At 39.9% G+C, this 27606-nt stretch overlaps 1 protein-coding gene and 1 pseudogene across 4 annotated transcripts in view; both read left to right on the top strand.

The window, feature by feature from the left end:
* Positions 1-27606, top strand: part of SCAI (suppressor of cancer cell invasion) — a 201054-nt gene that overhangs the window by 161452 nt on the left and 11996 nt on the right. For 3 of the 4 annotated variants that reach the window (XM_031014486.3, XM_031014487.3, XM_055351898.2), the window contains 3 exons: positions 6168-6240; positions 10460-10633; positions 10834-10934. In XM_031014486.3, the coding sequence (XP_030870346.1) occupies positions 6168-6240; positions 10460-10633; positions 10834-10934 (348 nt within the window). Of the gene's footprint in view, positions 1-6167; positions 6241-6965; positions 7109-10459; positions 10634-10833; positions 10935-27606 lie in introns of those variants that run through there. The other variant, XR_008668725.2, reaches the window with a different exon arrangement.
* Positions 13304-18531, top strand: LOC129524652 (frataxin, mitochondrial-like; annotated as a pseudogene).

Genomic DNA, 27606 nt, shown 5'->3' with positions numbered 1-27606 from the left:
ATTTAGGGCAATGAAAAAGGTCAGAACTATCCAATTCATTCTGTAGCAGTTAGGCCACAAAATACTTGTATGGCTTTGATCATGTCTTTGATCTTTTCTGAGCTGCTTTTTCCGTCTCAAATAAGTTGTGAATGCTGATCTCACAGGATTGTTGTGATTGCAGATTAAGATCTATGAAGCCTAGCATAGTTTCTGGAAAATAGCACTCAGTAAATGATAGGAATTATTATGATAATGATACTGTTTCCAGACTAAATTAGCACACATGAAAGAAAACTTTACCCCAAAGTAGTTTATCAATACAGAATAGAAGAATTTAAATAAAATACTAACCAATAGGCTATTAATAGAATCATTTATCAAAAGAGTTTATCTGAATCATGCATGAAGATTAGGTATAGGAAAATCAGGCCAGGTGCAGTGTCTCACGTCTGTAATCCCAGCACTTTGGGAGCATAAGGCACGAGGATTGCTAGAGGCCAAGAGTTCAAGACTAGCCTGAGCAATATAGCAAGACCCCATCTATAAAATAAAAAACTAGCTGAGTGTGGTGCCACGTCTGTGCAGTGCTAGCTAGTTAGGAGGCTGGGGCAGGAGGATTGCTTGAGTTCAGAAGATAAAGACTGCGGTGAGCTATGATCACACCACTGTACTCCTGCCTGGGTTACAGAGCAAGACCTTGACTAAAAAAAAAAAAAATTTAATACTATAAACTATGTCGATAGGATAAATAAGACAATCACATGCTTTCGTAACAGTCATTTAGTAAAATCTAATAACACTCATCACGTGTTCTTAACTAAAGCACTGAACCTATGATGAAGAGCTTCTTTATTAAATAGCCAACGTTGTACTTAGAGAAACACTAAAAGTATGTTCAATTAAAATAAGAAAAAGAGAATGCCTGTTACTATCATTGTGATACAGTATTACTTTTGTCCCAACTAGAAATTCATAACATTCCCCAAATAAAACAATAACAAAAGTTGTTTGGATTAGTAAAAGAGGACACAAAACAGTAAATATTGGAAAGAATGAGATGAAAACCACTAGTTGCAGATGGTATGATTTTATATTTGGAAAATCAAGAGGAATCACAGAAAAGCTACTAATATGAATATAAATTCATCAAAGTGGTTAGATATAGGACAAACATACAAAATTCAATAGCAACTTTATATATGAGCTATGTCTGGTTAAAATTTATTCATTTGTATATATTTGCTATAATTTTTCTTAAACTTAATAGCTTTGAATCATACACTTCATCTGTGTGGGCAGTTATGAGATATTCTGCAAAAACTTGCAAATAAAGATTATAAGATTATCCTATGGGAGTTAAACTATAAAATTAATTAATGAATAGATCAGAACAGAGTAAAGCCACATGTAAAGCACCTTAAACTATTTCTCAGGCCTAAAATTTAATTATAATCTGATAGAAGGTATTCATGTATTTGTGTCAGAGGTCTCCAAGATGATTCCCAGGTTCAGTGATTTCCTAGGAAGATTCACAGGACTCGGCATATAGTCGTACTCACTGCTAAGATTTAGTACAGTAAAAGGATACAGAGCAAAAGCAGCAAAAGAAAAAGATAAGTGGGGTGAGTTTGGAGAAAACCAAGTACAAACTTCCAGGGGCCCTCTTCCAGCGGAGTCACACAGGATACACTTAATTACCCAACCAACAAGTTGTGACAACATGGATTAAATATTATCTACCAGCGAAGCTCATTAGGAACTCAGCAACCAGGGTTTTTATTGGGAACTGGTCTTGTGGGCACTCTCTGCCTGGCTCTTAACAAAATGCTACACTCCCAGAAGGAAAGCAGGTGTTCAGTATAAACCATCTTGTTTGCACATTCTAGGGACAGCGAGCCACTCTTTATCAGTTCTGCTAATGGTAGGAATTTTCACCAAAACTAAGTTCCCAGAAGCCAGCCAGGGGCCAACCCAATAAGCAAAACTTTCGAAGGATGGCAGTCTGGCTTGCTATGCTAACTCTTCTCTGCACAGTATTATTGGGGGAAAAAAAAAAAAAAAGTCAGGAGAGAAGTTGGTTAGCAAGGAGTGCAAAGAAAAAGGAGACCTTTAGAAATAAATAATAGCAATGTCCATTTTAGCACTATCTAAGAGGAAAAGCGACATGGCTAAGATCCCTAAAGGCATCTTTAGGGATCTGTAGTGCAGAAAATGCCTCAATCTGTCTTATCAAAAGAATCATTCAATTTACTCCCTTTGTTTGGATTACAAGATATTTCTAATATATCTGAATTACTTGCTTAATTTTTTTTTTTTTTTTTTTTTTTTTGAGACGGAGTCTTGCTCTGTCACCCAGGCTGGAGTGCAGTGGTCCGATCTCGGCTCACTGCAACCTCCGCCTCCCAGGTTCATGCCATTCTCCTGCCTCAGCCTCCCGAGTAGCTGGGACTACAGGCACCTGCCACCACGCCCGGCTAATTTTTTTGTATTTTTAGTAGAGATGGGGTTTCACCGTGTTAGCCAGGATGGTCTCGATCACTCGACTTCGTGATCCGCCCGCCTCGGCCTCCCAGAGTGCTGGGATTACAGGCGTGAGCCACCGTGCCCAGCCTATTTGCTTAATATTTTTGGTACTGGTATTACATTCACAAAGTCACAGAATCAAAAATTTCAAGAAGTCATATTGTGAAATCTCTTCCTCCCGCCTAGTCCCAATGCTCTAAATTCCTATCTCTCCCTATAGATAATCACTGTTACCTGTTTCTTATCCTTTTAGAAAAAAAGTTGTACATGGATATACAAACTAAAACAAATAGTCTTTTTTTTTTTTTTTTTGAGATGGAGTCTTACTCTGTTGCCCAGGCTAGGGTACAGTGACATGATCTTGGCTCACTGCAACCTCCGCCTCCTGCGTTCTAGCAATTCTCCTGCCTCAGCCTACCTACTAGCTGGGATTACAAGCACATGCCACCATGCCCGGCTAATTTTTGTATTTTTAGTAGAGATGGGCTTTCACCATGTTGGTCAGGTTGGTCTCAAATTCCTGACTCAAGTGATCTGCCTGCCCTTGGCCTCTCAAAGTGCTGGGATTACAGGCATGAGACACACCATGCCCAGCCAAGAAATAGTCTTTAGTTTTCTTAGTTATATAAATAGTAGTAACATCTTATACCACATTGCACCGTATCTTTTTTCATTTAATAAGAAGTATTGAGGCTGGGCATGGTGGCTCACACTTGTAATCCCAGCACTTTGGGAGGCTGAGGCAGGCAGATCACTTGAGGTCAGGAGTTCAAGACCAGCCTGGTCAACATGTCAAAACCCCGTCTCTACTAAAAACACAAAAATTAGCCAGGCACAGTGGCATTCTCCTGTAATCCCAGCTACTCAGGAGGCTGAGGCACAAGAATCACTTGAACCTGGGCAGCGGAGGTTACAGTGAGCTGAGAGGTGGAGGTTGCACTCCAGCCTGGGCGACAGAGCGAAACTGTTTCAAAAAAAAAAAGAAAAAAAGTATTGGTGACCCTTCATACCTGTTCATAAAGAACTTCTTTGTTCTTTTTTATAGCTGTTTATTATTCCATTGTATTATTGTAGCATAATTTATTGTACCAATCCTGTATTGCTGGTCATTTGGTTGTGTTATTTCCATTCCTTCCCTATCACTAACAAGGCTTCAAGGAATAATTTAATACTTACGTTATTTTATTGGTTGCATAGTGTATCTATAGGGAAAATTTCTAGTTTGGGAATTTCTGTGTTAATATCCATTTGAGTGTAATAGATGCTGCCAAGTTAAATTATCTTCTAAAGTGTTTATATCAATTTATACTCCTATTACCTACATATGAGTATTTCCCCACATTCTTGCCAACAGTGTATATTCTCAAACTTTTAGAAATTTTGCTAAACTGATAGGGTAAAAATGGAATTTTGAGATGGAGTCTGTCTCGCTCTGTCATCCAGGCTGGAGTGCAGTGGTGCGATCTTGGCTCCCTGCAGCCTCCGCTTCCCGGGTTCAAGTGACTCTCCTGCCTCATATTCCCAAGTAGCTGGAATTACAGGCATGCGCTACCACGCCCAGCTAATTTTTGTATTTTTAGTGGAAATGGGGTTTCATTATGTTGGCCAGGCTGGTCTCCACTCCTGACCTCAGGTGATCTGCCCACCTCTGCCTCCCAAAGTGCTGGGATTACAGGTGTGAGCCAATGCACCTGGCTGAGAGGCTCTTTCAATATTATGAGATTAATCCTTTGTAATGTGAGTTCCAGATATTTTCTTCAGTTCATTATTTGACTTTTGATTTTGTTTATGCTATATTTTACCATTCATAAGCTTTTGATTTTTATGTAACTAGGTTTATCAATCATAGTTAATCATAACAGGAGAATCTAGGTAAAAAAATAATTATTTTTTTTCACCACTTTTATTGTTTAATTTTTTACATTTACATCTTTGATATATTTGGAATTTGTCCTAGTGTGTGGTATGAAGTATGGAACCAACTTTCTTTTAGATGGCTATTCAGTTTTTCTAGCCAATCTGAGGTGTCATTATTATGTGTACATAAGTCCTAAATGTTTTGGAGTCTAATTCTGGACTTTTCATTCTGTTCCATTGGTTTCCTGCCTACTCTTGTACCAGCACCACTTTAATTACTGAAGTTTTTCTTTTGTTATGTTTTGTTTTGTTTTTTGTTTTGAGACAGGGTCTCGCTCTGTTGCGCAGGGTGGAGTGCAGTGGCACAATCATAGCTCATTGTAGCCTTGACCTCCCTGGTGCAAGTGATCCTACCACCTCAGCCTCCCAAGCAGCTGGGACTACAAGCATGTACCACCAAATTTGGCTAATTTTTCTATTCTTTGTAGAGTCGGGGTCTCACTATTTTGCCCAGGCTGGTCTCAAACTCCTGGGCTCAAGTGATTCTCCCACCTCCCAAAGAGCTGGGATTACAGTCGTGAGCCGCTGTGCTGGGCCTCACTGAGGTGTAAAGTATGTTTCAATATCTGATGAGTCTAGTTCCCCCTCTGCTCTTTTTCAGAGTTCTCTTGGGTAATCCAGTTTTTCCATATGAACTTTAGAATTACTTTTTTCAGTTGTAGGAAAAAAGTCTGTGGTTATTTTTATTGAGGTTGGTTTAAATTTTAATAAGTTAGTGTAATGACATTTTAGAATTGTTTTATCTCTAAGAACATAGTATGTTTTGGCTGGGCGTGCTGGCTCATGCCTGTAATCCCAGCACTTTGGGAGGCCGAGGTGGGTGGATCACTTGAGCTCATGAATTTAAGACCAGCCTGGGCAACATGGCAAAATCCCGTCTCTACTAAAAATACAAAAATTAGCCAGGTGTGGTGGCATGCACCTGTAGTCCTAGCTACTGGGGAGGCTGAGGCAGGAGAATCGCTTGAACCAGGGAGACGGAGGTTTCAGTGAACCGAGATCGTGCCATTGCACTCCAGCCTGGGCAACAAGAGCAAGACTCAAAAAAAAAGAACATGGTATGTCTTTACATTTGTTCAAGTCTTCATTCAAGAGTATTTTAAAAAATGTTTTTGTTGTTTGATTTTTTATTTCTTTTTAAGTTTACTCCTAAGAGTTTTATTTTTCTTGTTGCTTTACCACACAGCTTATGATTTTACTTCCCTTGTAGATATACCTTCAGGGAAAGGATATGATTAATTATGTAGAGTACTTTAGTTTGAGTGTCAGCTTGTTACTGTAAATCACACATTGACATTCTGGTCTTTTATGTCATTCCATGAGAGCAGTTATTATGACCCACAATAAGAGATGACTCCAGGAATCAGGTTTTGGAGCTGAAAGCCAGATCCTGGATCTTGGAAAGTTCACCTTTATATATATAAGTGTGTGTTGCTCGAAGGAGTGGCCTCTTGGTATACAGCCAGATGACTTCTCCGTGCAAAACTACAATCATGTTTATGCCTTGTGTTTAAAAAATCAGTAGTTCACTCAGTAAACTATTTCAATTGAGATCCTTTAAGAAAGCCTATTATGCATGGTACTTATATATGAATGGCAGTCTCCTTAGCTGTTGCTGATGTTTCTGCATCTATTTATGAGTTTAAGGGCCCAATCTATACACTAAAAATATGCTTTGGAAAATTACTAAGTAACTATCTTTGGTCAAATCTTTAATGCAAGTTTTAAATTCTTATATATTACAGAATTTCACAAACTTGTTTGGACAGCCACTAGTCTGCTTGCTTTCTCCTACAGCATATCCAAAAGCTTTACAAGGTATGTACCCTCATTGCCTGGTATAGCCCATAGGTTGCAAATAAACACTGTCTATATTATGAATAGTACTGATCTTTGTTTTTTCCTCCCATAATGATCGCGTGTGGATTTATGGTGTTTAATATGGCAGGTGTCGCTCTGAAATATACCCAGAAGCCTTGCCAACAACCAGGATCCCTTAATGTGCTACCATTAGGCCTTGAAATAATTCATCCCTGAGAAAGAAGTGGTTTTGTTCCTTGCTGATGGGGAACTCATGATTTGTAAATTTTAAAATTTGTTTTATAGGTGTTTGTTTTGATTTGCTGGTCATATCCATATAGCATGGTTTTCCTATATCTTTGCAGGCATGTTTTAAAAGATCCAAGGCATCTTTTAAGACTATAAGATTGCTGGTCTAGGAAACTTCTCAGTCTATGCCACAGAGTTAGGATAACCTAACTGGCACAACTTAAAGTGTTTCTTTTATTCACATTTTTACCTTGTTGTGATTTAAAAATAAAAGAACCTCTTCTAAGTCTGCCAGAGAGACAGGTTAGTGTTTTGGCCATTTCTTCAATGGCTGAGAATCAAAAGACTTTTTGTCCTTAATAATTTGTCTTTAATTAGTGACACATAAAATCTAATTCTAACTCCCAGTCATTTAGTAGGTAAAATACTAAACAACCTTAACACTGTTTTAGCAGTACTTGTCACTGTTTCACTATCTCCCTAACTGTGAATAGTGCTGATGTCTCTCTGTGGGAGATGGCATTTTACTGCTACTTCCCAGCCAGAAGTCCTGTCTGCTGACATAGTTTGACACAGGAAGTGATGGTCAGCATTTGAATGCCTGAGAGAAGCTGGAGGCTTTCACCGTTGTTTTAAGGTAAGTTCTGCTGTTTAACAGGGAAAAACATGTAGAAATATTAACTTCATGTATCCAAAAGTAAAATTACTAAGGGATAGAACTTACCTTCAAACAACGGTAAAATTCTCCTGCTTTGAAGATTTTGTTATCCTGTTTCTTATCATTTCTGGAGGAATGTAATCTCTTTCAGTTACTGAGCAGTACTTTTTGCTATCAATCTGTCCTATCATTATGTAGTTTTATTTAAATTTACATGGTCAAATAGGTTAATACCAAGATTATTTGGTCTGAAAGACTTCATTGTATAGAGGAGAAAAACAGACTTTGGAGGCAAACTGACTGAATTTGAATCCCGACTCAGCCACTTACTTGCTGTGTGACCTTGGGAAATTATTCAGCCATTCTATGCCTCAGTTTCTTCATCTATCAAATGGAAATAATAATAGTATCTACCTCATAGAATAATGCTGGGTATGTAGTAACTACTCAATATGTGCTCTCATTATTATTATTATGCTTAGTTGTAATACATGTCCTTCACACATTTTATCCGGTTTCCTATCTTCATGCTACAAAGCTTGGACCTCTAACACCTTAAATTAATTATTCAATTACAAAAGCAGATTCAAAATTCTTCTGTGAGAAATGTTTTGGATTTATCCATAGGCATAATTGCTACTCACCTCTGCAAAAGGGGAGAGCCTTCCATGTGGGTGCAAAACTAGCTGATCAGTAAGCACTTCTGAGATCTAAAGCCTATAGTTTTCTCACTAGCCAAGAGTTACTTCATTTATTCAATTTTTTTTTTTTTTTTTTTGAGATGGGGTCTCACTCTGTCACTCAGGCTGGAGTACAGTTGTGTGATCATAGCTCACTTCAGCCTCTACCTCCTGGGCTCAGGTGATCCTCCCACTTCAGCCTCTCAAGTAGCTGGGACCACAGGTATACACTACCACACCCAGCTAATTTTTGTATTTTTTTTTTTGTAGGGACTGGGTCTCGCCATGTTGCCTAGGCTGGTCTCAAACTCCTGGGCTCAAGAGATCTGCCTGCCTTGGCCTCCCAAAGTGCTATTCAACATTTATTATCAGGTACTGTGCTGGGCACTGGAGATAGCACTATGACCTGACAAGCACAGTTACATTCTTCACAGAGCCAAATGTCTTGTGGCAGATAGAGACAGCCTGATGGGCGGTTATTATAAGTGATTCACAAGAAGATGCCTGCAAATGGACGAGGAACTCCTGACTAGCAGCACATTGAAGATGAGGGAAGGGGATGAGATAATGTCTAACGTGGACGTTAAGAACATGGAGAACTAGATGGGGGTGGGAAATGACCGAGCAAGAGTGTTCCAGCTGAGAATTTGCATGTGCTGTGGCCATGAGATAAGACAGCTTAGGGGGCATGCAGAGAAATTTATTTTATTGTATTTTTTGAGATGGAGTCTTGCACTGTCGCCCAGGCTAGATGCAGTGGCGCAGTCTCAGCTCACTGCAACCTCTGCCTCCCAAGTTCAAGCGATTCTCCTTGCCTCAGCGTCCCAAGAAGCTGGGATTACAGGCGCTCGCCACCACTCCCAGCTAATTTTTTTGTATTTTTATGAGAGACTAAAAATGTTGGCCAGGCTGGTCTCAAACTCCTGACCTCGTGATCTGCCCGCCTCAGCCTCCAAAAGTGCTGGGATTACAGGCGTGAGCCACCGTGCCTGGCCTAATTTTGTATTTTCACTAGAGACAGGGTTTCGCCATGTTGGCCAGGCTGGCCTTGAACACTTGACCTCAAGTGATCCACCCACCTTGGCCTCCCAAAGTGCTGGGATTACAGGCGTGAGCCACCACACCTGGCCAAGCACGTAGAGAAATTAGTCATTCCTTCTAGCTAAAGGGTAGAGTTTGAGATTGTGTGATTGAATTGTGAAAGAACTTCTAAGATTTGTTAAGTAATTTAAGTGGAAGACAATGGGGTACAGGTTGAGCATTCTTAGTCCTAAAATCTGAAATGCCCCAAAATTCAAAAGTTTGAGTATCAACACGATACTGAAAGTGAAAAATTCCACATATCAGTACTTAGCACAAGGTTTGTTTCATGTACAAAATTATTTAAAATATTGTGTAAAGTTACCTTTAGGTTATATGTATACGGTACATATGAAACATTAATAAACTTCGTGTTTAGACTTGGGACCTGTCCCCAGGACATCTCATTATGTATATGCAAATATTCCAAATCCCAAAAAACCCAAAATCCAAACACTTGTGGCCCCAAGCATTTTGGATAAGGGATACTCAACTTGTACCATCAAAAGATTTAAACAGGAGAGTAGCATGAAAGAGCATTCAGTTAACGTCCAAGAGAATGAACTTGGGAGGGGCATGGATGAAAATAGGGAGATGGCTGGAGATAGCACAATGACTAGTAGCCAACTGCAAAGATACTAAGCCCATAGAACCAACAGGACTTTGTGATGGACTAGGTGTGGGGAGGGAAGGCAGGAATAGACTTCCAGGTTTCTGGCTGAGAAACCAGATAATACCTGATGAGAAGCATATTTGTAGAGAATGAAAGGGGAAATAATTTGCGTTGAGTTGTTGACATGTTGAGTTTGAGGTGCCTTTGAGAATTAGGTTGAATAGAGTAGCCTAGAGCAGCAGTACTTAAAAGAAGTAAGAGTGTGAGTCATTAAATTTTCTATTACCTATATCAAAAACAGTAAAAAGAAACAGGTGAAATTAGTGTTAACAATGACATTTTGTACTAAATCTTTGAAATCATCTAGTCACATTTTACTCATCTAGTCACATTTTTAGTGTCCAGTATCTACCGCAAGACAGAGCAGTGCCAGACCTAAGGAATTCAATTTAGGCTGCTGATAGAGAATTAGAAATTTGTAGGCATATAAATGGTAACTAAAATCATGGGAGTAAGAGCAGTCAGCAATGTATGGGGCCAAAGAAAGAAACTACTCATATTTAAGAGATAGGAAGGGAAAGAGCAGCTCATAGAGAGCAACTCAGAGGAGAATGAAAAAGACCGGCATTTGTAGCACTCATCAGAGAATTCTATCGAGATAACCCATAATCCAACACTTGCCATATTTGGATGAAATTTGTTAATTGAGGGCAAAAAATGGTAAGAAATATCATTTTCCATTTCTCTTAAGTTTGCTAGGCTCTTTCTGAAGTTTGTTCAGCAGAAAGCAACATACCAAAGTTTTTGTAGTTTCGTGAAGAATCTGCTTTGTTGAATTATGATTTAATGAGATAGCTTTAATTTTATATATTATCAGTATATTAAAATGTTCCTCATATGTATCTCTTATCTTTTGCAAAACTATTGTCTATATATATAACATGTTTGTTATTACAGATCAATCTCAGCGAGGTAGCCTCTTCACTCTCTTTTTGAACAATCCTCTAATGGCCTTCCTATTTGTCTCTGGATTGTCAAGCATGCGCAGAGGCCTATGGGAAAAGTGTCAAGAATATCTTCGAAAAATCAACCGTGATATTGCCCAGCTACTGACTCATTCACGTTCAATAGGTACCCTCCTAATCTAACTGCACATTTAACAGAATGTACTATAATGGCTTAAAATGGTCACTTATTTTAAATTGTTTGAATTTTTAAAGGTATGTGTCCCAGGCAGGAAAGTTGAGAACGCTTTCCTGAAGTTTCCTTCCCCTTTGAAACATAATTTCCATTTAAGCATCTTTTTACTGTCACTTTTCTCCTCTTTGCAGATCAGGCATTTCTCCAGTTTTTTGGAGATGAATTTCTTCGCTTGCTCCTCACGAGATTTATCTTTTGTTCAGCCACCATGAGGATGCACAAGATTTTTCGGGTAGGCAAAGAACATTATTAAGGACGAATTTTATCATTTTAGGTATTTAAGAACCATGTATTATATTTTACCTGTATAAAATAAGGTTATAATAAAATAATAATATTTTGGATAAATTCAAAATAATATTTACAAATGTACTGTACACTGGTCTGCTAAGTAAAAAAATACATTTGAATACGTAAAGTATAAAGATTAACAATATTAAGGCACATCTGAGTACCTGTCGTTTGTTTAAAAGTAGAACATTTTCTGGCTGGCCGTGGTGGCTCCTGCCTGTAATCTCAGCACTTTGGGAGGTCGAAGCTGGTGGAACACTTGAGGTCATGAGTTGGAGACCAGCCTGGCCAACATGCTGAAACTCCTTCTCTACTAAAAATAAAAAAATTAGCCAGGTATGGTGGCACGCGCCTGTAATCCCAGCTACTCTGGAGGCTGAGGCGGGAGAATTGCTTGAACCCAGGAGGCGGAGGTTGTGGTGAGCAGAGATTGCATCACTGCACTCCAGCCTGGACGACAAGAAAGAAACTCCAACTCAAAAAATTAAAAAAAATAAAAGTAGAACATTTTCAATACATCCCTGATCCTATCTCCCTCTCAAATGAAACTCACATCCTGAATTTTATTTATTTATTTATTTATTTATTTAGAGATGGAGTTTCACTCATATTGCCCAGGCTGGAGTGCAATGACTCGATCTCAGCTCACTGCAACCTCTGCCTCCTGGATTCAAGCGATTCTCCTGGCTCAGACTCCCAAGTAGTAGCTGGGATTATAGGCGCCCACCACCACAACTGGATAATTTTTTGTATTTTTAGTAGATACAGGGTTTCACCATATTGGCCAGGCTGGTCTCGATCTCCTGACCTCAGGTGATCCACCCACCTTGGCCTTCCAAAGCGCTGGGATTATTGGCATGAGCCACCGCACCCGGCCCTGAAATTTTTTTTTTTAATCATTCATTTTTCTTTGTAGTTTTGCAGCATGTATTTCTATTCCTACACAACATATTTATGAATCCATATTGTATGTATTCTACAGCTTCCTTTTTTCCAGTTATTCCTGAGATTGAGCCATGTCGATTGACTATAGCTTTCATTCATTCATTTTGTTTGACTGTGCAACACTAGGCATTGTTTGACTATATATTGCAAATCACTTATTCTTCTGATAATGGACATTTGGGTTGCTTCCAAGTTTTTATTATTATATAAATGATACTGGCCAGGCGCAGTGGCTCACACCTGTAATCCCAGCACTTTGGGAGGCAGAGGCAGGCAGATCACAAGCTCAGGAGTTCAAGACCAGGCTGGCCAACATGATGAAATCCTGTCTCTACTAAAAATACAAAAATTAGCGAGACGTGGTGGCATGCACCTGTAATCCCAGCTACTCGGGAGGCTGAGGAGAGAGAATTGCCTGAACCCAGGAGGCGGAGGTTGCAGTGAGCAGAGATCATGCCGCTGCACTCCAGCCTGGGCAACAGAGCAATACTCAGTCTTGGAAAAAAAAAAAATGATGTTACTGTGAAATTCTTGTATCAGTTTCCTGGTACACATATATAAGATTTTCTCTGAGGAATATACCTAATAGTAGAATTGCAAGATCAGAGGATATAAGCATATTTAATTTCACTAGGTAATGCCAGACTGTGTTCCAAAGCGGTTTTATCAGTTTACACTTATACCAGCAGGATATAAGAGTTGCTATTTCTGTAATCCTTCCTTTCCAACACTTGTTGCAATCATACTTTATAGCTTTTGTGAATCTGCTGAGTGTAAAGTGGTAGGTCATTGTGGTTTTAATTTTTATTTCCAGGATTACTGTTAAGGTTGAGCAACTTCTCATATGTGTTCTTCTGTTTTTCTCTTTGTAAAGAATGTGTTCAAGTCTTCTGCTTGACTTGATAGTCCACTTTTCTAGCTGTTGCTTTTTTGTGTATGGATGTACCTATACAACACTTCATAGAGGTTTTAAATATTTTAGCCATTATATTTTTCACTTCTGTAAGGAAAATTTTTTTTTCAAATATGCCTGAACAGTTAAAAAAATATTTTGCAGCTTTTGGTTTCAGAATATTATTTCTTTCTATTTTATTATGGTAATTTTAAAATGTAAAAGAACTGTGCAATGGGCCAGGTGCAGTGGCTCACACCTGTAATCTCAGCACTTTGGGAGGCCGAGACAGGAGCATCACTTCAGGCTAGGAGTTTAAGACCAGCCTGGGTAACATAGTGAGACCTCATTTCTACAAAGAAATTTTTAAAATTAGGCAGGAGTAGTGATGTGTGCCTATAGTCCCAGCTCTTCAGGAGGCTAAGGTGGGAGAATTGCTTGAGCCCAGGAGTTTGAGGCTGCAGTGAGCTCCGATTGTACCACTGCATGGGCCAACTGTACAGTTCCACTTAAGACACAGCCTTTTTTTTTTTTTCCCAAAAAATAAATTGGAAAAATTTTGGAGATTTCCTACAGTTTGGAAAACAGATGAACTACATAGCCTAGGAATATTGAAAACATTGCTCACCTGGGCCCTGCGGCCAGCAGAATTGGCCCCGCTCTGTGGCTGCCGGGGCCTGCGCGCTGGAATCGCCGTGACCTGCGCACCCCACCATGCCAGTTTAAACCTCCATGGCCTCAACCAGATTCGGAATGTCAAAAAGCAGTGTGTCTATTTGATGAATTTGAGGAAATCGGGAACTTTGGGCCACCCAGGCTCTGTAGATGAGACCACCTATGAAAGACTAGCAGAGGAATCACTGGACTCTTTAGCAGAGTTTTTTGAAGACCTTGCAGACAAGCCATACACATTTGAGGACTATGATGTTTCCTTTGGGAGTGGTGTCTTAACTGGTAAACTGGGTGGAGATCTAGCAACCTACGTGATCAACAAGCAGACACCAAACAAGTAAATCTGGTTATCTTCTCCATCCAGTGGACTCAAGCGTTATGACTGGACTGAGAAAAACTGGGTGTACTCCCACGATAGCGTGTCCCTCCATGATGTGCTCGCTGCAGAGCTCACTAAAGCCTTAAAAACCAAACTGGACTTGTCTTCCTTGGCCTATTCTGGAGAAGACGCTTGATGCCCAGCCCGGTTTTAAGGATATTAAAAGCTGTCAGGCCAAGACCCCAGCTTCATTATGCAGCTGAGATCTGTTTTTTTGTTTTTCATTTTTTGTTTTTCATTCCTGCTTTTGAGGAACAGCTCTGTGGAAAGAACGTGTTGCCTCCTACCTTGCCCACAAGTTTTGATTTTTAATTTCTACAGAAGATTTTTTTGGATTGTCTGATTTCCTCCCTCATATGATATCCTTTATCTTTTGTAATGTCTTATCCCTATACCTGAATATAACAACCTGTAAAAAAGCAAAAGAATAAGAAGGAAAAATTCCAGCAGGAGAAGTGAATTGTCTTCACTCTTCATTCTTTGAAGGACTTACTGCAAGAAGTACATGAAGAGCAACTGGTTAACCTGCTCACTGTTCTGTCTCAAAATGAGACACATTAACGGGTAGGCTACAATGTTCCCGGGCTTCTTTCAAAGTGGAAGCACTTCTGAGCTCTTTAGCATTGAAGTGTCGAAAGCAATTCACATGGGAAGACAATTTCTTATATGTGCTTTGTGACTGCCAGGGTGTGGCCTGCACTGGGTTGTCCTGGGAGACCTAGTGCTGTTTCTTCCACATATTCACGTGTGTGTGTGTGTGTATTTTTTAATTATTTTTTCATTTTAAGGGTTAGTATGGAATCAGCTGCTACAAGAATGCAAAAAACTTCCAATGACAAGAAAGGAGGAAAAAAAAGCCATTTTCATGAGCTGAGTGATGTAGCATAATAAACAAAATCATGGAGCTGAGGAGGTGCTTTGTAAACGTGAAGGGGCATAGAAAGGAAAGAGATACTTGTGTTGATAAAGAAAGCCTGGTCCTAGACGTAGTTCAGCCACAAAGTAGTTGTCCCTTTGTGGACAAGTTTCCCAAACTCCCTGAGCCTCTGCTTTCCCATCTGTTAAATGAGGGGATAGAATATGGTTGATTTCCAGCATTCAGTGGTCCTGTCAAGCAGCCTAACAGGCTAGCTCTAATTCCCATTGGGTAGATGAGGGGATGACAAAGAACAATTTGTAAGCTATATAGGAAACATTGTTATTGGTGTTGCCCTATCAGGATTTCAGTTGAATTCATGTTAAAATTACAGCCGTCCTTTATTGTACACTTACTGGGTTAAGCCTATTATACCATATTAGCTCATTTTAATTTTTACTGACCTGCACTTTATATATGAAGCAACAAGGCTCCAGGACATTAAAACTCACACAAAGTTATGCTCATGTTATATTATTTTCTTACTTAAAGAAGGATTTATTAGTGACAAGTTTGTATTAATATGTAGCAAAGGCTTTTCCAATGGGTGAATAAAAACACATTCCATTATAGTAAAAAAAAAAAAAAAAAAAAAAAAGTCAAGCTGGGAGAAGTGGGATATACCTATAGTCCCAGCTACTCAGGAGGCTGAGGCAGGAGGACTGCTTGAAGCCAGGAATTGGAGATCAGCCTGGGCAACATAGCAAGATCCTATCTCTTAGAAAAAAAAAAACTCTTAATAATGAAACAGTATAAACAGAAGCTAAGTAAAATATTTTCTTTCTCCTGAAATAAAATTATTTTTTGAGTCTGATGGAAGTGTTTAAGTGCAGTAGGTCAGTGCCAGTGAGAAAAAAAATAAAATCATACAAAAAAAGAAATATTGAAAAAATTAAGAAAAAGGTATATCGTGAATACATAAAATATATGTAGACACTAGTCTATTCTGTCATTTACTATAAGATATATACAAATCTATTATGAATGATTAAAATTTATGCACACACTTACAGACCATATATGGTACCATTCACAGTCCAGAGAAGTGTAAACAAAAGTAATGATGCAATATTAAATCATAACTGTCCTTGCGATAGTTTGCTGAGAATGATGGTTTCCGGCTTCATCCATGTCCCTACAAAGGACATGAACTCATCATTTTTTATGGAAGGACAAAAAACCAAACACCGCATGTTCTCACTCATAGGTGGGAATTGAACAATGAGAGCACAGGGACACAGGAAGGGGAACATCACACACCGGGACCTGTTGTGGGGTCGGGGGAGGGGGGAGGGATAGCATTAGGAGATATACCTAATGTAAATGACAAGTTAATGGGTGCAGCACACCAACATGGCACATGTATATGTAACAAACCTGCACGTGTGCACATGTACCCTAGAACTTAAAGTATAATTTAAAAAGATCATAACTGCATAAAATCACTGTAGTGCCTACTGTGTACTACTGTAATAATTTGGTGGCCACATCCTGTTGCTCTGGCAGTAAGCTCAAGTATTGCAAGTACTGCTTAGAATGCCTGTCATTTCCATGAGCAGTTTGTCTCTCCAGTAAATTGTGTATTGTAACAAAAAATGATCTCTAGCGGTTCTCACATATTTTTTATTGTGTTTAGTGCAGTACTGTAGTAAACCTTGCATAACACCATGGGATCCATATGAAGTGATGCTTCAAGTGCTCCCAAGAAGCAACGAAAAGTCATGACATTACAAGAAAAAGTTGAATTGCTTGATATGTACCATAGATCAAGGTTTGCCATTGTGGTTGCCTGCCATTTCATGATAAATTAATCCAGTAAGGAGTGTTGTAAAAAAAGAAAAGAAAATCTGTGAAGCCATCACTGTAGCTACGTTAGCAGCCATGAAAACCTTACACTTTTTGTGAAATACCTTTTTATCTCATAATGAAAATGTAGCGTTTATGTAGGTGCAAGGTTGCTATAAGACATACTTACAGGCCGGGCACAGTAGCTCATGCCTGTAATCCCAGCACTTTGGGAGGCCACAGAGGGTGGATCACCTTAGGTCAAGAATTCAAGACCAGCCTGACCAATATGGTGAAACCCTCGTCTCTACTAAAAATACAAAAATTAGCTGGGCGTCATGGCGTGAGCCTGTAGTCTCAGCTACTTAGGAGGCTGAGACAGGAGAACTGCTTGAGCCCAGAAGGCGGAGGTTGCAGTGAGCTGAGATCACACCACTGCACTCCAGCCTGGGCGACAGAGCAAGACTCCGTCCCCCCCAACAAAAAAAAAAAGACATATATTATGATTTGAGAAAAAGCAAACTCATTATATAACAAAGCAAAAGGAAAGTGAAGGATCTACAGCTAGAGAATTAAATTCTGGCAAGAAAGGGTTTGATAATTTTCGAAAGATCTTTGGCTTTAAAAATGTTAAGATAACACGAGAAGCAGCTTCTGCCAACCAAGAGGCAGCAGACAAGTTCCCAGAAAGTACCTTTTCTGGGAAAAAAAAAAAAAACCTGCCACAAAAGACATTTATTAGTAAGGAAGAGAAGTGAACACCAGGATTTAAACAGGAAGGGATAGACAACTCTGTTATTTTGTGCAAATGCACTTGGGTTTATGATCAGGACAGTCTTTATCTATAAAGCTGCTAATGCACCTTGACAGAAAAGATAAACACCAGCTGCCAGTACAACAAGAAGGTCTGGACAACAGGAACTTTTTTCCAGATTAGTTTCGTTGATGCTGTGTCCTTGAAATCAGGAAGTACCTTGCCAGTAAGGGACTACCTTTTAAAGTTTTTTTGATATTTGGCAATGCCGTGGCTGTCCAGAACCCCGTTAATTCTATACTGAAGGTATCAAAGTGGCCTACTTGCCCCAGAACACAATGTCAGCCTCTAGATCGGGGGGTCCTAAGGACCTTTAAGGTTCATTACACAGAGTATGTATTATCAAAACTATGGAAGAGAACCCCCAATGGAGAGAACATCGTGAAAGCCTGAAAGGATTCCACCATTGGAAATGCCATCATTATTACAGAAAAAGGCTTGAAAGCCATCAAGCCTGGAACCATTCCTGCTGGAGAAAACTGTGTCTAGATGTTGTGCATGACTTCAGAGGATTTGTGACAATCAAGGAAATCATGAAAGAGATTGTGGATGTGGCAAAAAGGGTGGGGAGTGAAGGGTTTCGAGATACAGATCTTGGAGAAATTCAAGAACTAATAGACACCACACCAGAAGAATTAACAGAAGATGACGTGGGGTGGACATGAATGTTTCTGAACCAGTGCCAGGAAGCAGACATAGAAGAAGCAGTGGCAGAAAACAAATGGACATTAGACAACCCAGCAGAAGGGTTTAGATTATTCAGGATTGGGCTTTTGACTTCTATGAGATGGATGCTTCTATGATAATGGACACTGAAATGGAAGCAAATAGTGGAAGGATTGGTGCCATATAGAAACATTTTAGAGAAATGAAGAAGCAGAAATGTCAGACACAAATTATGACATATTTGCATAAAATTATACCCAGTTGCCTGTCTCTCCTGCCTCCCCTTCCATCTCCTTTACCTCTCCTCTCTCTGCCACCCCTGAGACAGCAAGACCAACCCCTTCTCCTCTTCCACAGCCTACTCAATGTGAAGGCAATGAGGATGAAGACCTTTATGATAATCCACTTCCATTTAATGAATAGTAAATATATTTCTCTTCCTTATGATTTTCTTTCTTTTTTTTTTTTTTTTTTTGAGACAGATTCTCGCTCTGTTGCCCAGGTTGGAAGGCTGGAGCACAGTGGCGTGATCTCAGCTCACTGCAACCTGCACCTCCGGGGTTCAAGAGATTATTCTGCCTCAGCATCCTGAGTAGCTGGGATTACAGGCATGTTCCACCATGCCCGGCTAATTTTTGTATTTTTAGTAGAGGTGGGGTTTCGCCATGTTGGCCAACCTGGTCTCAAACTCCTGGCCTCAAGTGATCCTCCCGCCTCAGCCTCCTAAAGTGCTAGGATTACAGGTGTGAGCCACCATGCCCAGCCCTGGCCAATTTTCTTAACATTTTCTTTTCTCAGCCCGGCGCTGTGGCTCACGCCTGTAATCCCAGCACCTTGGGAGGCCAAGGTGGGCAGATCATGAGGTCAGGAGTTCAAGACCAGCCTGGCCAACATGGTGAAACCCCGTCTCTACTAAAAATACAAAAATTAGCCGAGCATGGTGTGAGCACCTGTAATCCCAGCTGCTCGGGAGGCTGAGACAGGAGAATCGCTTGAACCTGGGAGGCAGAGGTTGCAGTGAGCCAAGATTGCACCATTGTACTCCAGCCTGGGTAACAAAAGCAAAACTCCGTCTCGGGGGGGAAAAAAATTCTTTTCTCTAGCAAACTGTATTGTAAGAATACAGTATATAGGCTGGGTGTGGTGGCTCACGCCTGTAATCCCAGCACTATGGGAGGCTGAGGAGGGTACATCACCTGAGGTCAGGAGTTCAAGACCAGCCTGGCCAACATGGTGAAACCCCATCTCTACTAAAAATATAAAAATTAGCCAGCTGTGGTGGCATGCACCTGTAATCCCAGCTACTCAGGAGGCTGAGACACGAGAATCACTTGAACCTGGGAGGTGGAGGTTGCAGTGAGCCAAGATCGCGTGACTGCACTCCAGCCTGGGTGACAGAGCAAGACTGTCTCAAAAAAAAAAAAAAAAAAAGAGAAAGAAAAAGAAAAAATAATATATAATACATATAACATACAAGGTATTTGTTAATTGACTGTTTATGTTATCTGTAAGGTTTCCAGTTACTGGTAGGCTATAAGTTGAATTGCTTGATATGTACCATAGATCAAGGTTTGCCATTGTGGTTGCCTGCCATTTTAAGATAATTAATCCAGTAAGGAGTGTTGTAAAAAAAGAAAAGAAAATCTGTGAAGCCATCACTGTAGCTACGTTAGCAGCCATGAAAACCTTACACTTTTTGTGAAATACCTTTTTATCTCATAATGAAAATGTAGCGTTTATGTAGGTGCAAGGTTGCTATAAGACATACTTACAGACCGGGCACAGTAGCTCACACCTGTAATCCCAGCACTTTGGGAGGCCACAGCGGGTTGGTCACCTTAGGTCAAGAATTCAAGACCAGCCTGACCAATATGGTGAAACCCTCGTCTCTACTAAAAATACAAAAATTAGCTGGGCGTCATGGCGTGAGCCTGTAGTCTCAGCTACTTAGGAGGCTGAGACAGGAGAACTGCTTGAACCCAGAAGGTGGAGGTTGCAGTGAACTGAGATCACACCACTGCTCTCCAGCTTGGGCGACAGAGCAAGACTCCATCCCAAAAAAAAAAGACATATATTATGATTTGAGAAAAAGCAAACTCATTATATAACAAAGCAAAAGGAAAGTGAAGGATCTACAGCTAGAGAATTAAATTCTGGCAAGAAAGGGTTTGATAATTTTCGAAAGATCTTTGGCTTTAAAAATGTTAATGCGAGAAGCAGCTTCTGCCAACCAAGAGGCAGCAGACAAGTTCCCAGGTGCCAATGAGGAGAAAGGATACCTGCCTGAACAGGTTTTTAGTGCAGAAGAAAGTACCTTTTCTGGAAAAAAAGAAAAAAAAAAACTGCCACAAAGGACATTTATTAGTTAAATTTCAGGTAGTTGAAAGTTATACATGGATTTTTCAGGGAGTTGAAAGTTATACATGGATTTTTAACTGTGTTAGGAAGGGGGCTAACCCCCTAACCCCTGCATTGTTCAGGGGTCAGCTATATTTGAGTTCTGACATATTTGTGCATTTATGGATTTGTCTTACCATTCATCAGTAGATCTTTTTTTTTTTTGAGATGGAGTCTTGCTCTGTTGCCTAGGCTGGAGTACAATGGTGTGATCTCTGCTCACTGCAACTTCCACCTCCCGGGTTCAAGCAATTCTCCTGCCTCAGCCTCCCGAGTAGCTGGGATTACAGGTGTGTGCCACCATGCCCAGCTAATTTTTGTATTTTTAGTAGAGACGGAGTTTCACCATATTGGCCAGGCTGGTCTCGAACTCCTGGCCTCAGGTGATCCAACCACCTCAGCCTCCCAAAGTTCTAGGATTACAGGGATGAGCCACCACGCCTGACACCATCTTATTTTTTAATGCATTTTGAAGTAAATTGCGGACGTCACCCACAAACACTTCATCATGCATATATGTAATGTTTACTTTTTTTGTTTTAATGAGATGAGATCTTCCTATGTTGCCTAGGCTGATCTTGAACTTCTGGATTCAAGCTATCCTCCTGCCTCAGCATCAAACGTAGCTGGAACTATAGGCACATTTCCACTGCCCAACTACTAATTTTTTTTTTTTTTTTTTTTTAGTTTGAGACAGAGTCTCTGTCTGTCATGCAGTTTGGAGTACAGGGATGCAGTTGTAGCTTACTGCAGCCTCAGTCTCCTGGGCTCAAGCAGTCCTCCTGCTTCTAGCCTCCTGAATAGCTGGGACCACCTGAGTACGGTGCACCAACATGCCCAGCTAATTTTTAAATTTTTTTGTAGAGATGGGTTTTGCTACATTGCCCAGGGTGGCCTCAAACTTCTGGCCTCAAGCAGTCCTCCCACCTTGGCCTCCCAAAGTGGGGTAATAGGCATGAGCCACTGTGACCCACCTACTAATTCTTTTTTGTGTAAAGTTTACGTATAGTGAAATGCACAAAATTAAAGTTTACCATTAAGTGAGTTTTGAGGAAATACATCTGTGTAACCTAAACCTTTATCAATTTATACAAGATAGCATCATTCCAGATTGTTCCTTCTATACTCCTTTTTAGTCAGTCCAGTACCCATTACCCCAGAGGCTGTCACTCTTTTGATTGTTTTCACTCGAGATTACTTGCACCTGTTCGTGAACTTGACTCACACAGTATGGACTCTTGTGTAAACCTTCTGTGACTAAGCATTGCATTGTGCTTGAGATTCATTCCTGTTGTTTCAGATATCAGTAGCTCATTCCTTTTTGTTACTGAGTAGTATTCCATTGTCTGAGCATACCACAGTTCAGGCATTCTCCTCCTGATGAATACATGGCAGTTGTACAGTGTTGACTATTACGGGCCAGGGCATGGTGGCTCCTGCCTGTAATCTGAATACTTCAGGAGGCCAAAGCTGGAGCGTCGCTTGAGCCCCAGGAGTTCCATGTTACAGTGAATTATGATCACGCCACTGCATTCCAGCCTGGGTGAGAGAGAGAGTTCCTGTCTTTAAGTAAATAAATAGTTGGCTAATAGAAATAAAACTTCTTTTTATTACAAAAAGGCTTGTACAAGCCTTTGCACAGACATTTGTTTTGAATTTTTTTGGTCATAGTATTGGTATGTGTTTAGTTTTATAAGAAGTTGCAGTGATTCTCAGGGATCTAGAACTAGAAATACCATTTGACCCAGCCATCCCATTACTGGGTATATACCCAAAGGATTATAAATCATGCTGCTATAAAGACACGTGCACATATATGTTTATTGCGGCACTATTCACAATAGCAAAGACTTGGAACCAACCCAAATGTCCATCAGTGATAGACTGGATTAAGCAAATGTGGCACATATACACCATGGAATACTATGCATCCATAAAAAAGGATGAGTTCATGTCCTTTGTGGGGACATTGATGAAGCTGGAAACCATCATTCTCAGCAAACCGTCGCAAGGACAAAAAACCAAACACCACATCTTCTCACTCATAGGTGGGAACTGAACAATGAGAACACTTGGACACAGGAAGGGGAACATCACACATCAGGGCCTGTTGTGGGTTGGGGGGGGATGGGGGAGGGATAGCATTAGGAGATATACCTAATGTAAATGACGAGTTAATGGGTGTAGCACACCAACATGGCACATGTATACATATGTAACAAACCTGCATGGCACATGTACCCTAGAACTTAAAGTATTTTATATATATATATATATATGAAATTGCTAGACCTTATCTCAAAGTGGTTGTACCATAGTTACATTCCCACCAGTAGCTTTTGAAGGTTGCTTTTCATTCTTGCCAACATTGTTGTCAGACTTTTAAATCTGACCATTCTGATGGATATGTAGGGGTATTTAAAATTTCATCAAAATTCTTTTTTTTATTTGAAATGCTTTTTTTAAAAATTTTATTATTATACTTTAAGTTTTAGGGTACATGTACACAACGTGCAGGTTTGTTACATATGTATACATGTGCCATGTTGGTGTGCTGCACCCATTAACTCGTCATTTAGCATTAGGTATATCTCCTAATGCTATCCCTCCCATTGAACAATGAGAACACATGGACACAGGAAGGGGAACAAAATTCTTAAAACATAAAATTTCATCAAAATTAAAAGTTTAGTTGAATGCAAATTGAAGCTACGATGAAAAATCTGAGTTTTTTCTTCTCTGATTTGTGTTTTTGTGTATTATCCCAGAAATCTTTACTTAAAGTTACAGAGATTTTGTTTTTTTGTTTGTTCTTTTTTTTTTTTTTTTTGAGACTGAATCTCACTCTGTCACCCAGGCTGGAGTGCAGTGGCACAATCTTGGCTCACTGCAACCTCTTCCTCCCGGATTCAAGCGATTCTCCTTCCTCAGCCTCCCGAGTAGCTGGTATTACAGGTGCCCACCACCACACCCAGCTAATTTTTTTGTTGTTTTTAGTAGAGAGGGGTTTTCACTATGTTGGCCAGGCTGATCTCGAATTCCTGACCTCAAGTGATCCCTCTGCCTTCACCTCCCAAAGTGCTGGGATTACAGGCGTGAGCCACCACGCCTGGCCTTCTCCTGTTTTCTTCTAGGAATTCTATAGTTTCAGCTTTTACATGTAGGTCTATGGTTTATTTTCAGTTAATTTTTGTTTAAAGTGTGAGATAAAGGTTAAAGTTTTTTAATATGCATATGCATTTGTCCTAGTACCATATGTTGAAAAGATTTTTCTTTTCCCATTGAGTTACTTTGGTAACTTTGTTGAAAATCAATTAAGCATATATGTATAAGGATATTTCTGAACTCTAAATTCTCTTCCATTGATCTACAGGATTTGTCTCAAATACACTACTGCCTTTACTATTGTAGCTTTAAAAAAGTCTTAAAATCTGATAGGGAGAGTCCCCTTCCCCAAAAGATTTTTAGGTGTTTTGGTTGTTTTAGTTCCTTTGTACGTCTATATAAATTTTAGCATCCATGTCACATTTTGCTTGGAATTGTATTAAAAATCTATATATAATTCACCTGTGGGGAATTACTATTTTAATAATATTGAATCTTCCAGTCAATAATAATGGTATATATCCTTATTTACTTATATGTTTAGTTTCTTTCACCAGGATTTTATAGTTTTTATCATAAAGGTCTTGCATGTGTTTCATAATTTATTCCAAAATATTTTATGTTCCAGTATGCTTTAAAAATTGAATTATTTGGCTGGACATGGTGGCTCATACCTGTAATCCCAGCGCTTTGGGAGGCCAAGGTGGGCAGGTCACCTGAGGTCAGGAGTTAAAGACCAGCCTGGTCAACAAGGCAAAACCACATCTCTACTAAAAATACAAAAATTAGCTGTGTGTGGTGGCGGGTGCCTGTAATCCCAGCTACTCGGGAGGCTGAGGCAGGGAGAATCACTTGATCCCGGGAGGCGGAGGTTGTGGTGAGCCAAGGTCGTGCCATTGCACTCCAGCCTGGGCAACAGAGTGAGACTCCGTCTTTTTTTTAAAAAAATTGAATTATTTGGCCAGGCGCGGTACCTCACACCTCTAATCTCAGCACTTTGGGAGGCAGAGGTGGGTGGATCACAAGGTCAGGAGTTGGAGACCAGCCTGGCCAACGTGGTGAAACCTCATCTGTACTAAAAATACAAAAAAAAAAAAAAATTAGCCAGGTGTGGTGGCGTATGCCTGTAGTCCCAGCTACTTGGGAGGCTGAGGCAAGAGAATCACTTGAACCTGGGAGGCGGAGGTTGCAATGAGCCGAGATTGCACCACTGCACTCCAGCCTGGGCAACAGAGTGAGACTCCATCTCAAAAAAAAAAAAAAATTGAATTATTTTTATTTCATTTTTCAGTTGCTTGTTGCTAATACATAGAAATGCACTTTTAAAACACTGGCCTTGTGGCTGGGTATGCTGGCTCACTCCTTTAATGCCAGCACTTTGGGAAGCTGAGGCAGGCAGATCACTTGATCCCAGGAGTTGGAGACCAGCTGGGCAACATGGTGAAACCCCGTCTCTACAAAAAATACAAAAAATTACTTGGGCTGTGGTGGCACATGTCCATAGCCCCAGTTACCTGGGAGGCTGAGGTAACAGGATCACTTGAGCCTGGGAGGTCAAGGCTACCCTGAGTCATGATCGTGCCACTGCTCTCCAGCCTGGGTGAAAGAATGAGAAACCCTTTCTTTAAAAAAAAAAAAAAAATACAGTTGACCTTGTGTCCTGCAGTCTTGCTAAATTTTGTTAGTTCTTTTAGCTTTTTTACATGTTCCTTAAAATTTTCTATATACAGGATCATGTCATCCATCCTTAAACAAAAAACAGCTTTACTTCTTTTTTTCCAATCTATATGCCTTTTATTGTTGTTAGTGCTTTATATCAGGGCTAGGTCTTCTAGTAAAATGTTGAATAAAAGTAGTGAAAATGGACATCCTTGCCTTCTTCCCGATTTTAGGGGAAAGATGTTAGTCTTTAACCATAAATTATGATGTAAATTGTTGGTTATTCATAGATACCCTTTCTCAGATTGACTGAGCTCCCTTCCATTCTTAATTTACTAAGAGTTTGTATCAGGAATGGGTATGGATGATTCGCAAAACTTTTTTCTGCATCTACTGATCTAATATATTCTGTTAATGGAGTGAATAACATTAATTGATCTTTTAATGTTAAATCAGCCAGGCGCAGTGGCTCACGCCTGTAATCCCAGCACTTTGGGAGGCCGAGGTGGGCAGATCACCTGAGGTTGGGAGTTCGTGACCAACCTGACCAACATGGAGAAACCCCGTCTCTACTAAAAATACAAAAATTAGCCGGGTGTGGTGGCACATGCCGGTAATCCCAGCTACTAGGGTGGCTGAGGCAGGAGAATCTCTTGAACCCAGCAGGCAGAAGTTGTGGTGAGCCAAGATTGTGCCATTGCACTCCAGCCTGGGCAACAAGAGCGAAACTCCATCTCAAAAAATGAAAAGTTAAACCAACCTTGCATAGCTATTAAACCCATTTTGTGGTCATATATTGTCCTTTTTGCATTGCTGGGTTGAATTTGCTAATATTTCATTATGGATTTTTATATCTGTTTTATGAATGATTTTGGTTTTTATTTTTCTCGTAATGTCTTCATGTGGTTTTGTTATCAGGATAGTGCTGACCTCATAAATTGAGTTGATATGTTCTTCATTCTCTTCTATTTCTTAAAGAGTTTGTTTAGATTAGAATTATTTCTTCCTTGAAGCCACCTGGGCCTAGAGTTTTCTTTTTTAGGTTTAAAATTATGAATCCACTTTCAAAGGGCTGTTTATGTATTCTGTTACTTCTTAGTCAATTTTGATAATTTGTGCCTTGAAAGGCATTTATCTAATTTATTGGCATAATATTGTTTATAATTTTCCATTGTCCTTTTATTCCTGTAGGCACTGTAGTGATCTTTCATATCCCTTATTAGTAATTTGTTTTTTCTTTCTTTTTCTGTCTTGGTAAACTTCCATTAACTTTCGTTTTTTTCACTACTGTTTGTTTCTTTTTTTTTCACTTATGTATGTATTTATTTATTTTAAAAAAAATTTTTTGAGACAGAGTCTCACTCTGTTGCCCAGTCAGGAGGGCAGTGGCGTGCTCTCAGCTCACTGCAACCTCTGCCTCCCGGGTTCAAGCAATTCTCATGCCTCAGCCTCCCAAGTAGCTGGGATTACAGGCACCCGCCACCATGCCCAACTAATTTTTGTATTTTTTGGTAGAAACTAAAAAATAAATAAGGCCATCACACCCGGCCTTATTTATTTTAAATTTTTGAGACAGTGTCTTGCTATGTTGTCCAGGCTGGCCTGGAACTCCTGGGCTCAAGAGATCCTCCCATCTCCATCCCCTGAGTAGCTGTTTCTCTTTTCTGTTTCATTTATTTCCATTCATACTTTATTATTCTTTCCTTTTTACTTTAATATATATTATAGTGTTTTAAGCTTAGATCTGAAACCTTCTCTTCTAACACAAGCATTTATCTTTAATTTTTTTTTTTTTTTTTTTTTTTAAGACGGAGTCTCGCTCTGTCGCCTAGGCTGGAGTGCAGTGGCGCGATCTTGGCTCACTGCAACCTCCGCCTCTTGGGCTCAAGCAATTCTCCTGCCTCACCCTCTCAAGTAGCTGGGTACTACGGATGTGCACCACCACACCCAGCTAATTTTTTGTATTTTTAGTAGAGATGAGGTTTCACCATGTTGGCCAGGCTGGTCTTAAATTCCTGACCTCAGATGATCCGCCTGCTTTGGCCTCCCAGTGTGCTGGGATTACAAGGGTGAGCCACCACGCCCGGCCACCTTTTATTTTTGACCACATATTATATGACTTATTTATATGGAATGTCCAGAATAAGCAAATTTTTAGATACCAGAAGCACATGAGTGGTTATCCAGGGCTGAGGGAGGGGACTGGGGTTAATGGGGGAGGGATCTGCTAGAGAATAAAGAGCTTCTTTTGGGGGTGACGAAATGCTCTAAAATCGGTTGTGGTGATAGTTAAACAACTTTCTGGATATACTAAATGCCACTGAATTGTATACTTTAAATGGGTGAATTGTATGGTATGTTAATTATATCTTAATAAAACTGT

Source organism: Gorilla gorilla, chromosome 13 (genome assembly GCF_029281585.2).
Source record: "Gorilla gorilla gorilla isolate KB3781 chromosome 13, NHGRI_mGorGor1-v2.1_pri, whole genome shotgun sequence".
Taxonomy (NCBI): Eukaryota; Metazoa; Chordata; class Mammalia; order Primates; family Hominidae; genus Gorilla; species Gorilla gorilla.
The sequence above is the reverse complement of the archived record's forward strand: the minus strand, read 5'-3'. Positions and strand labels throughout refer to the sequence as shown.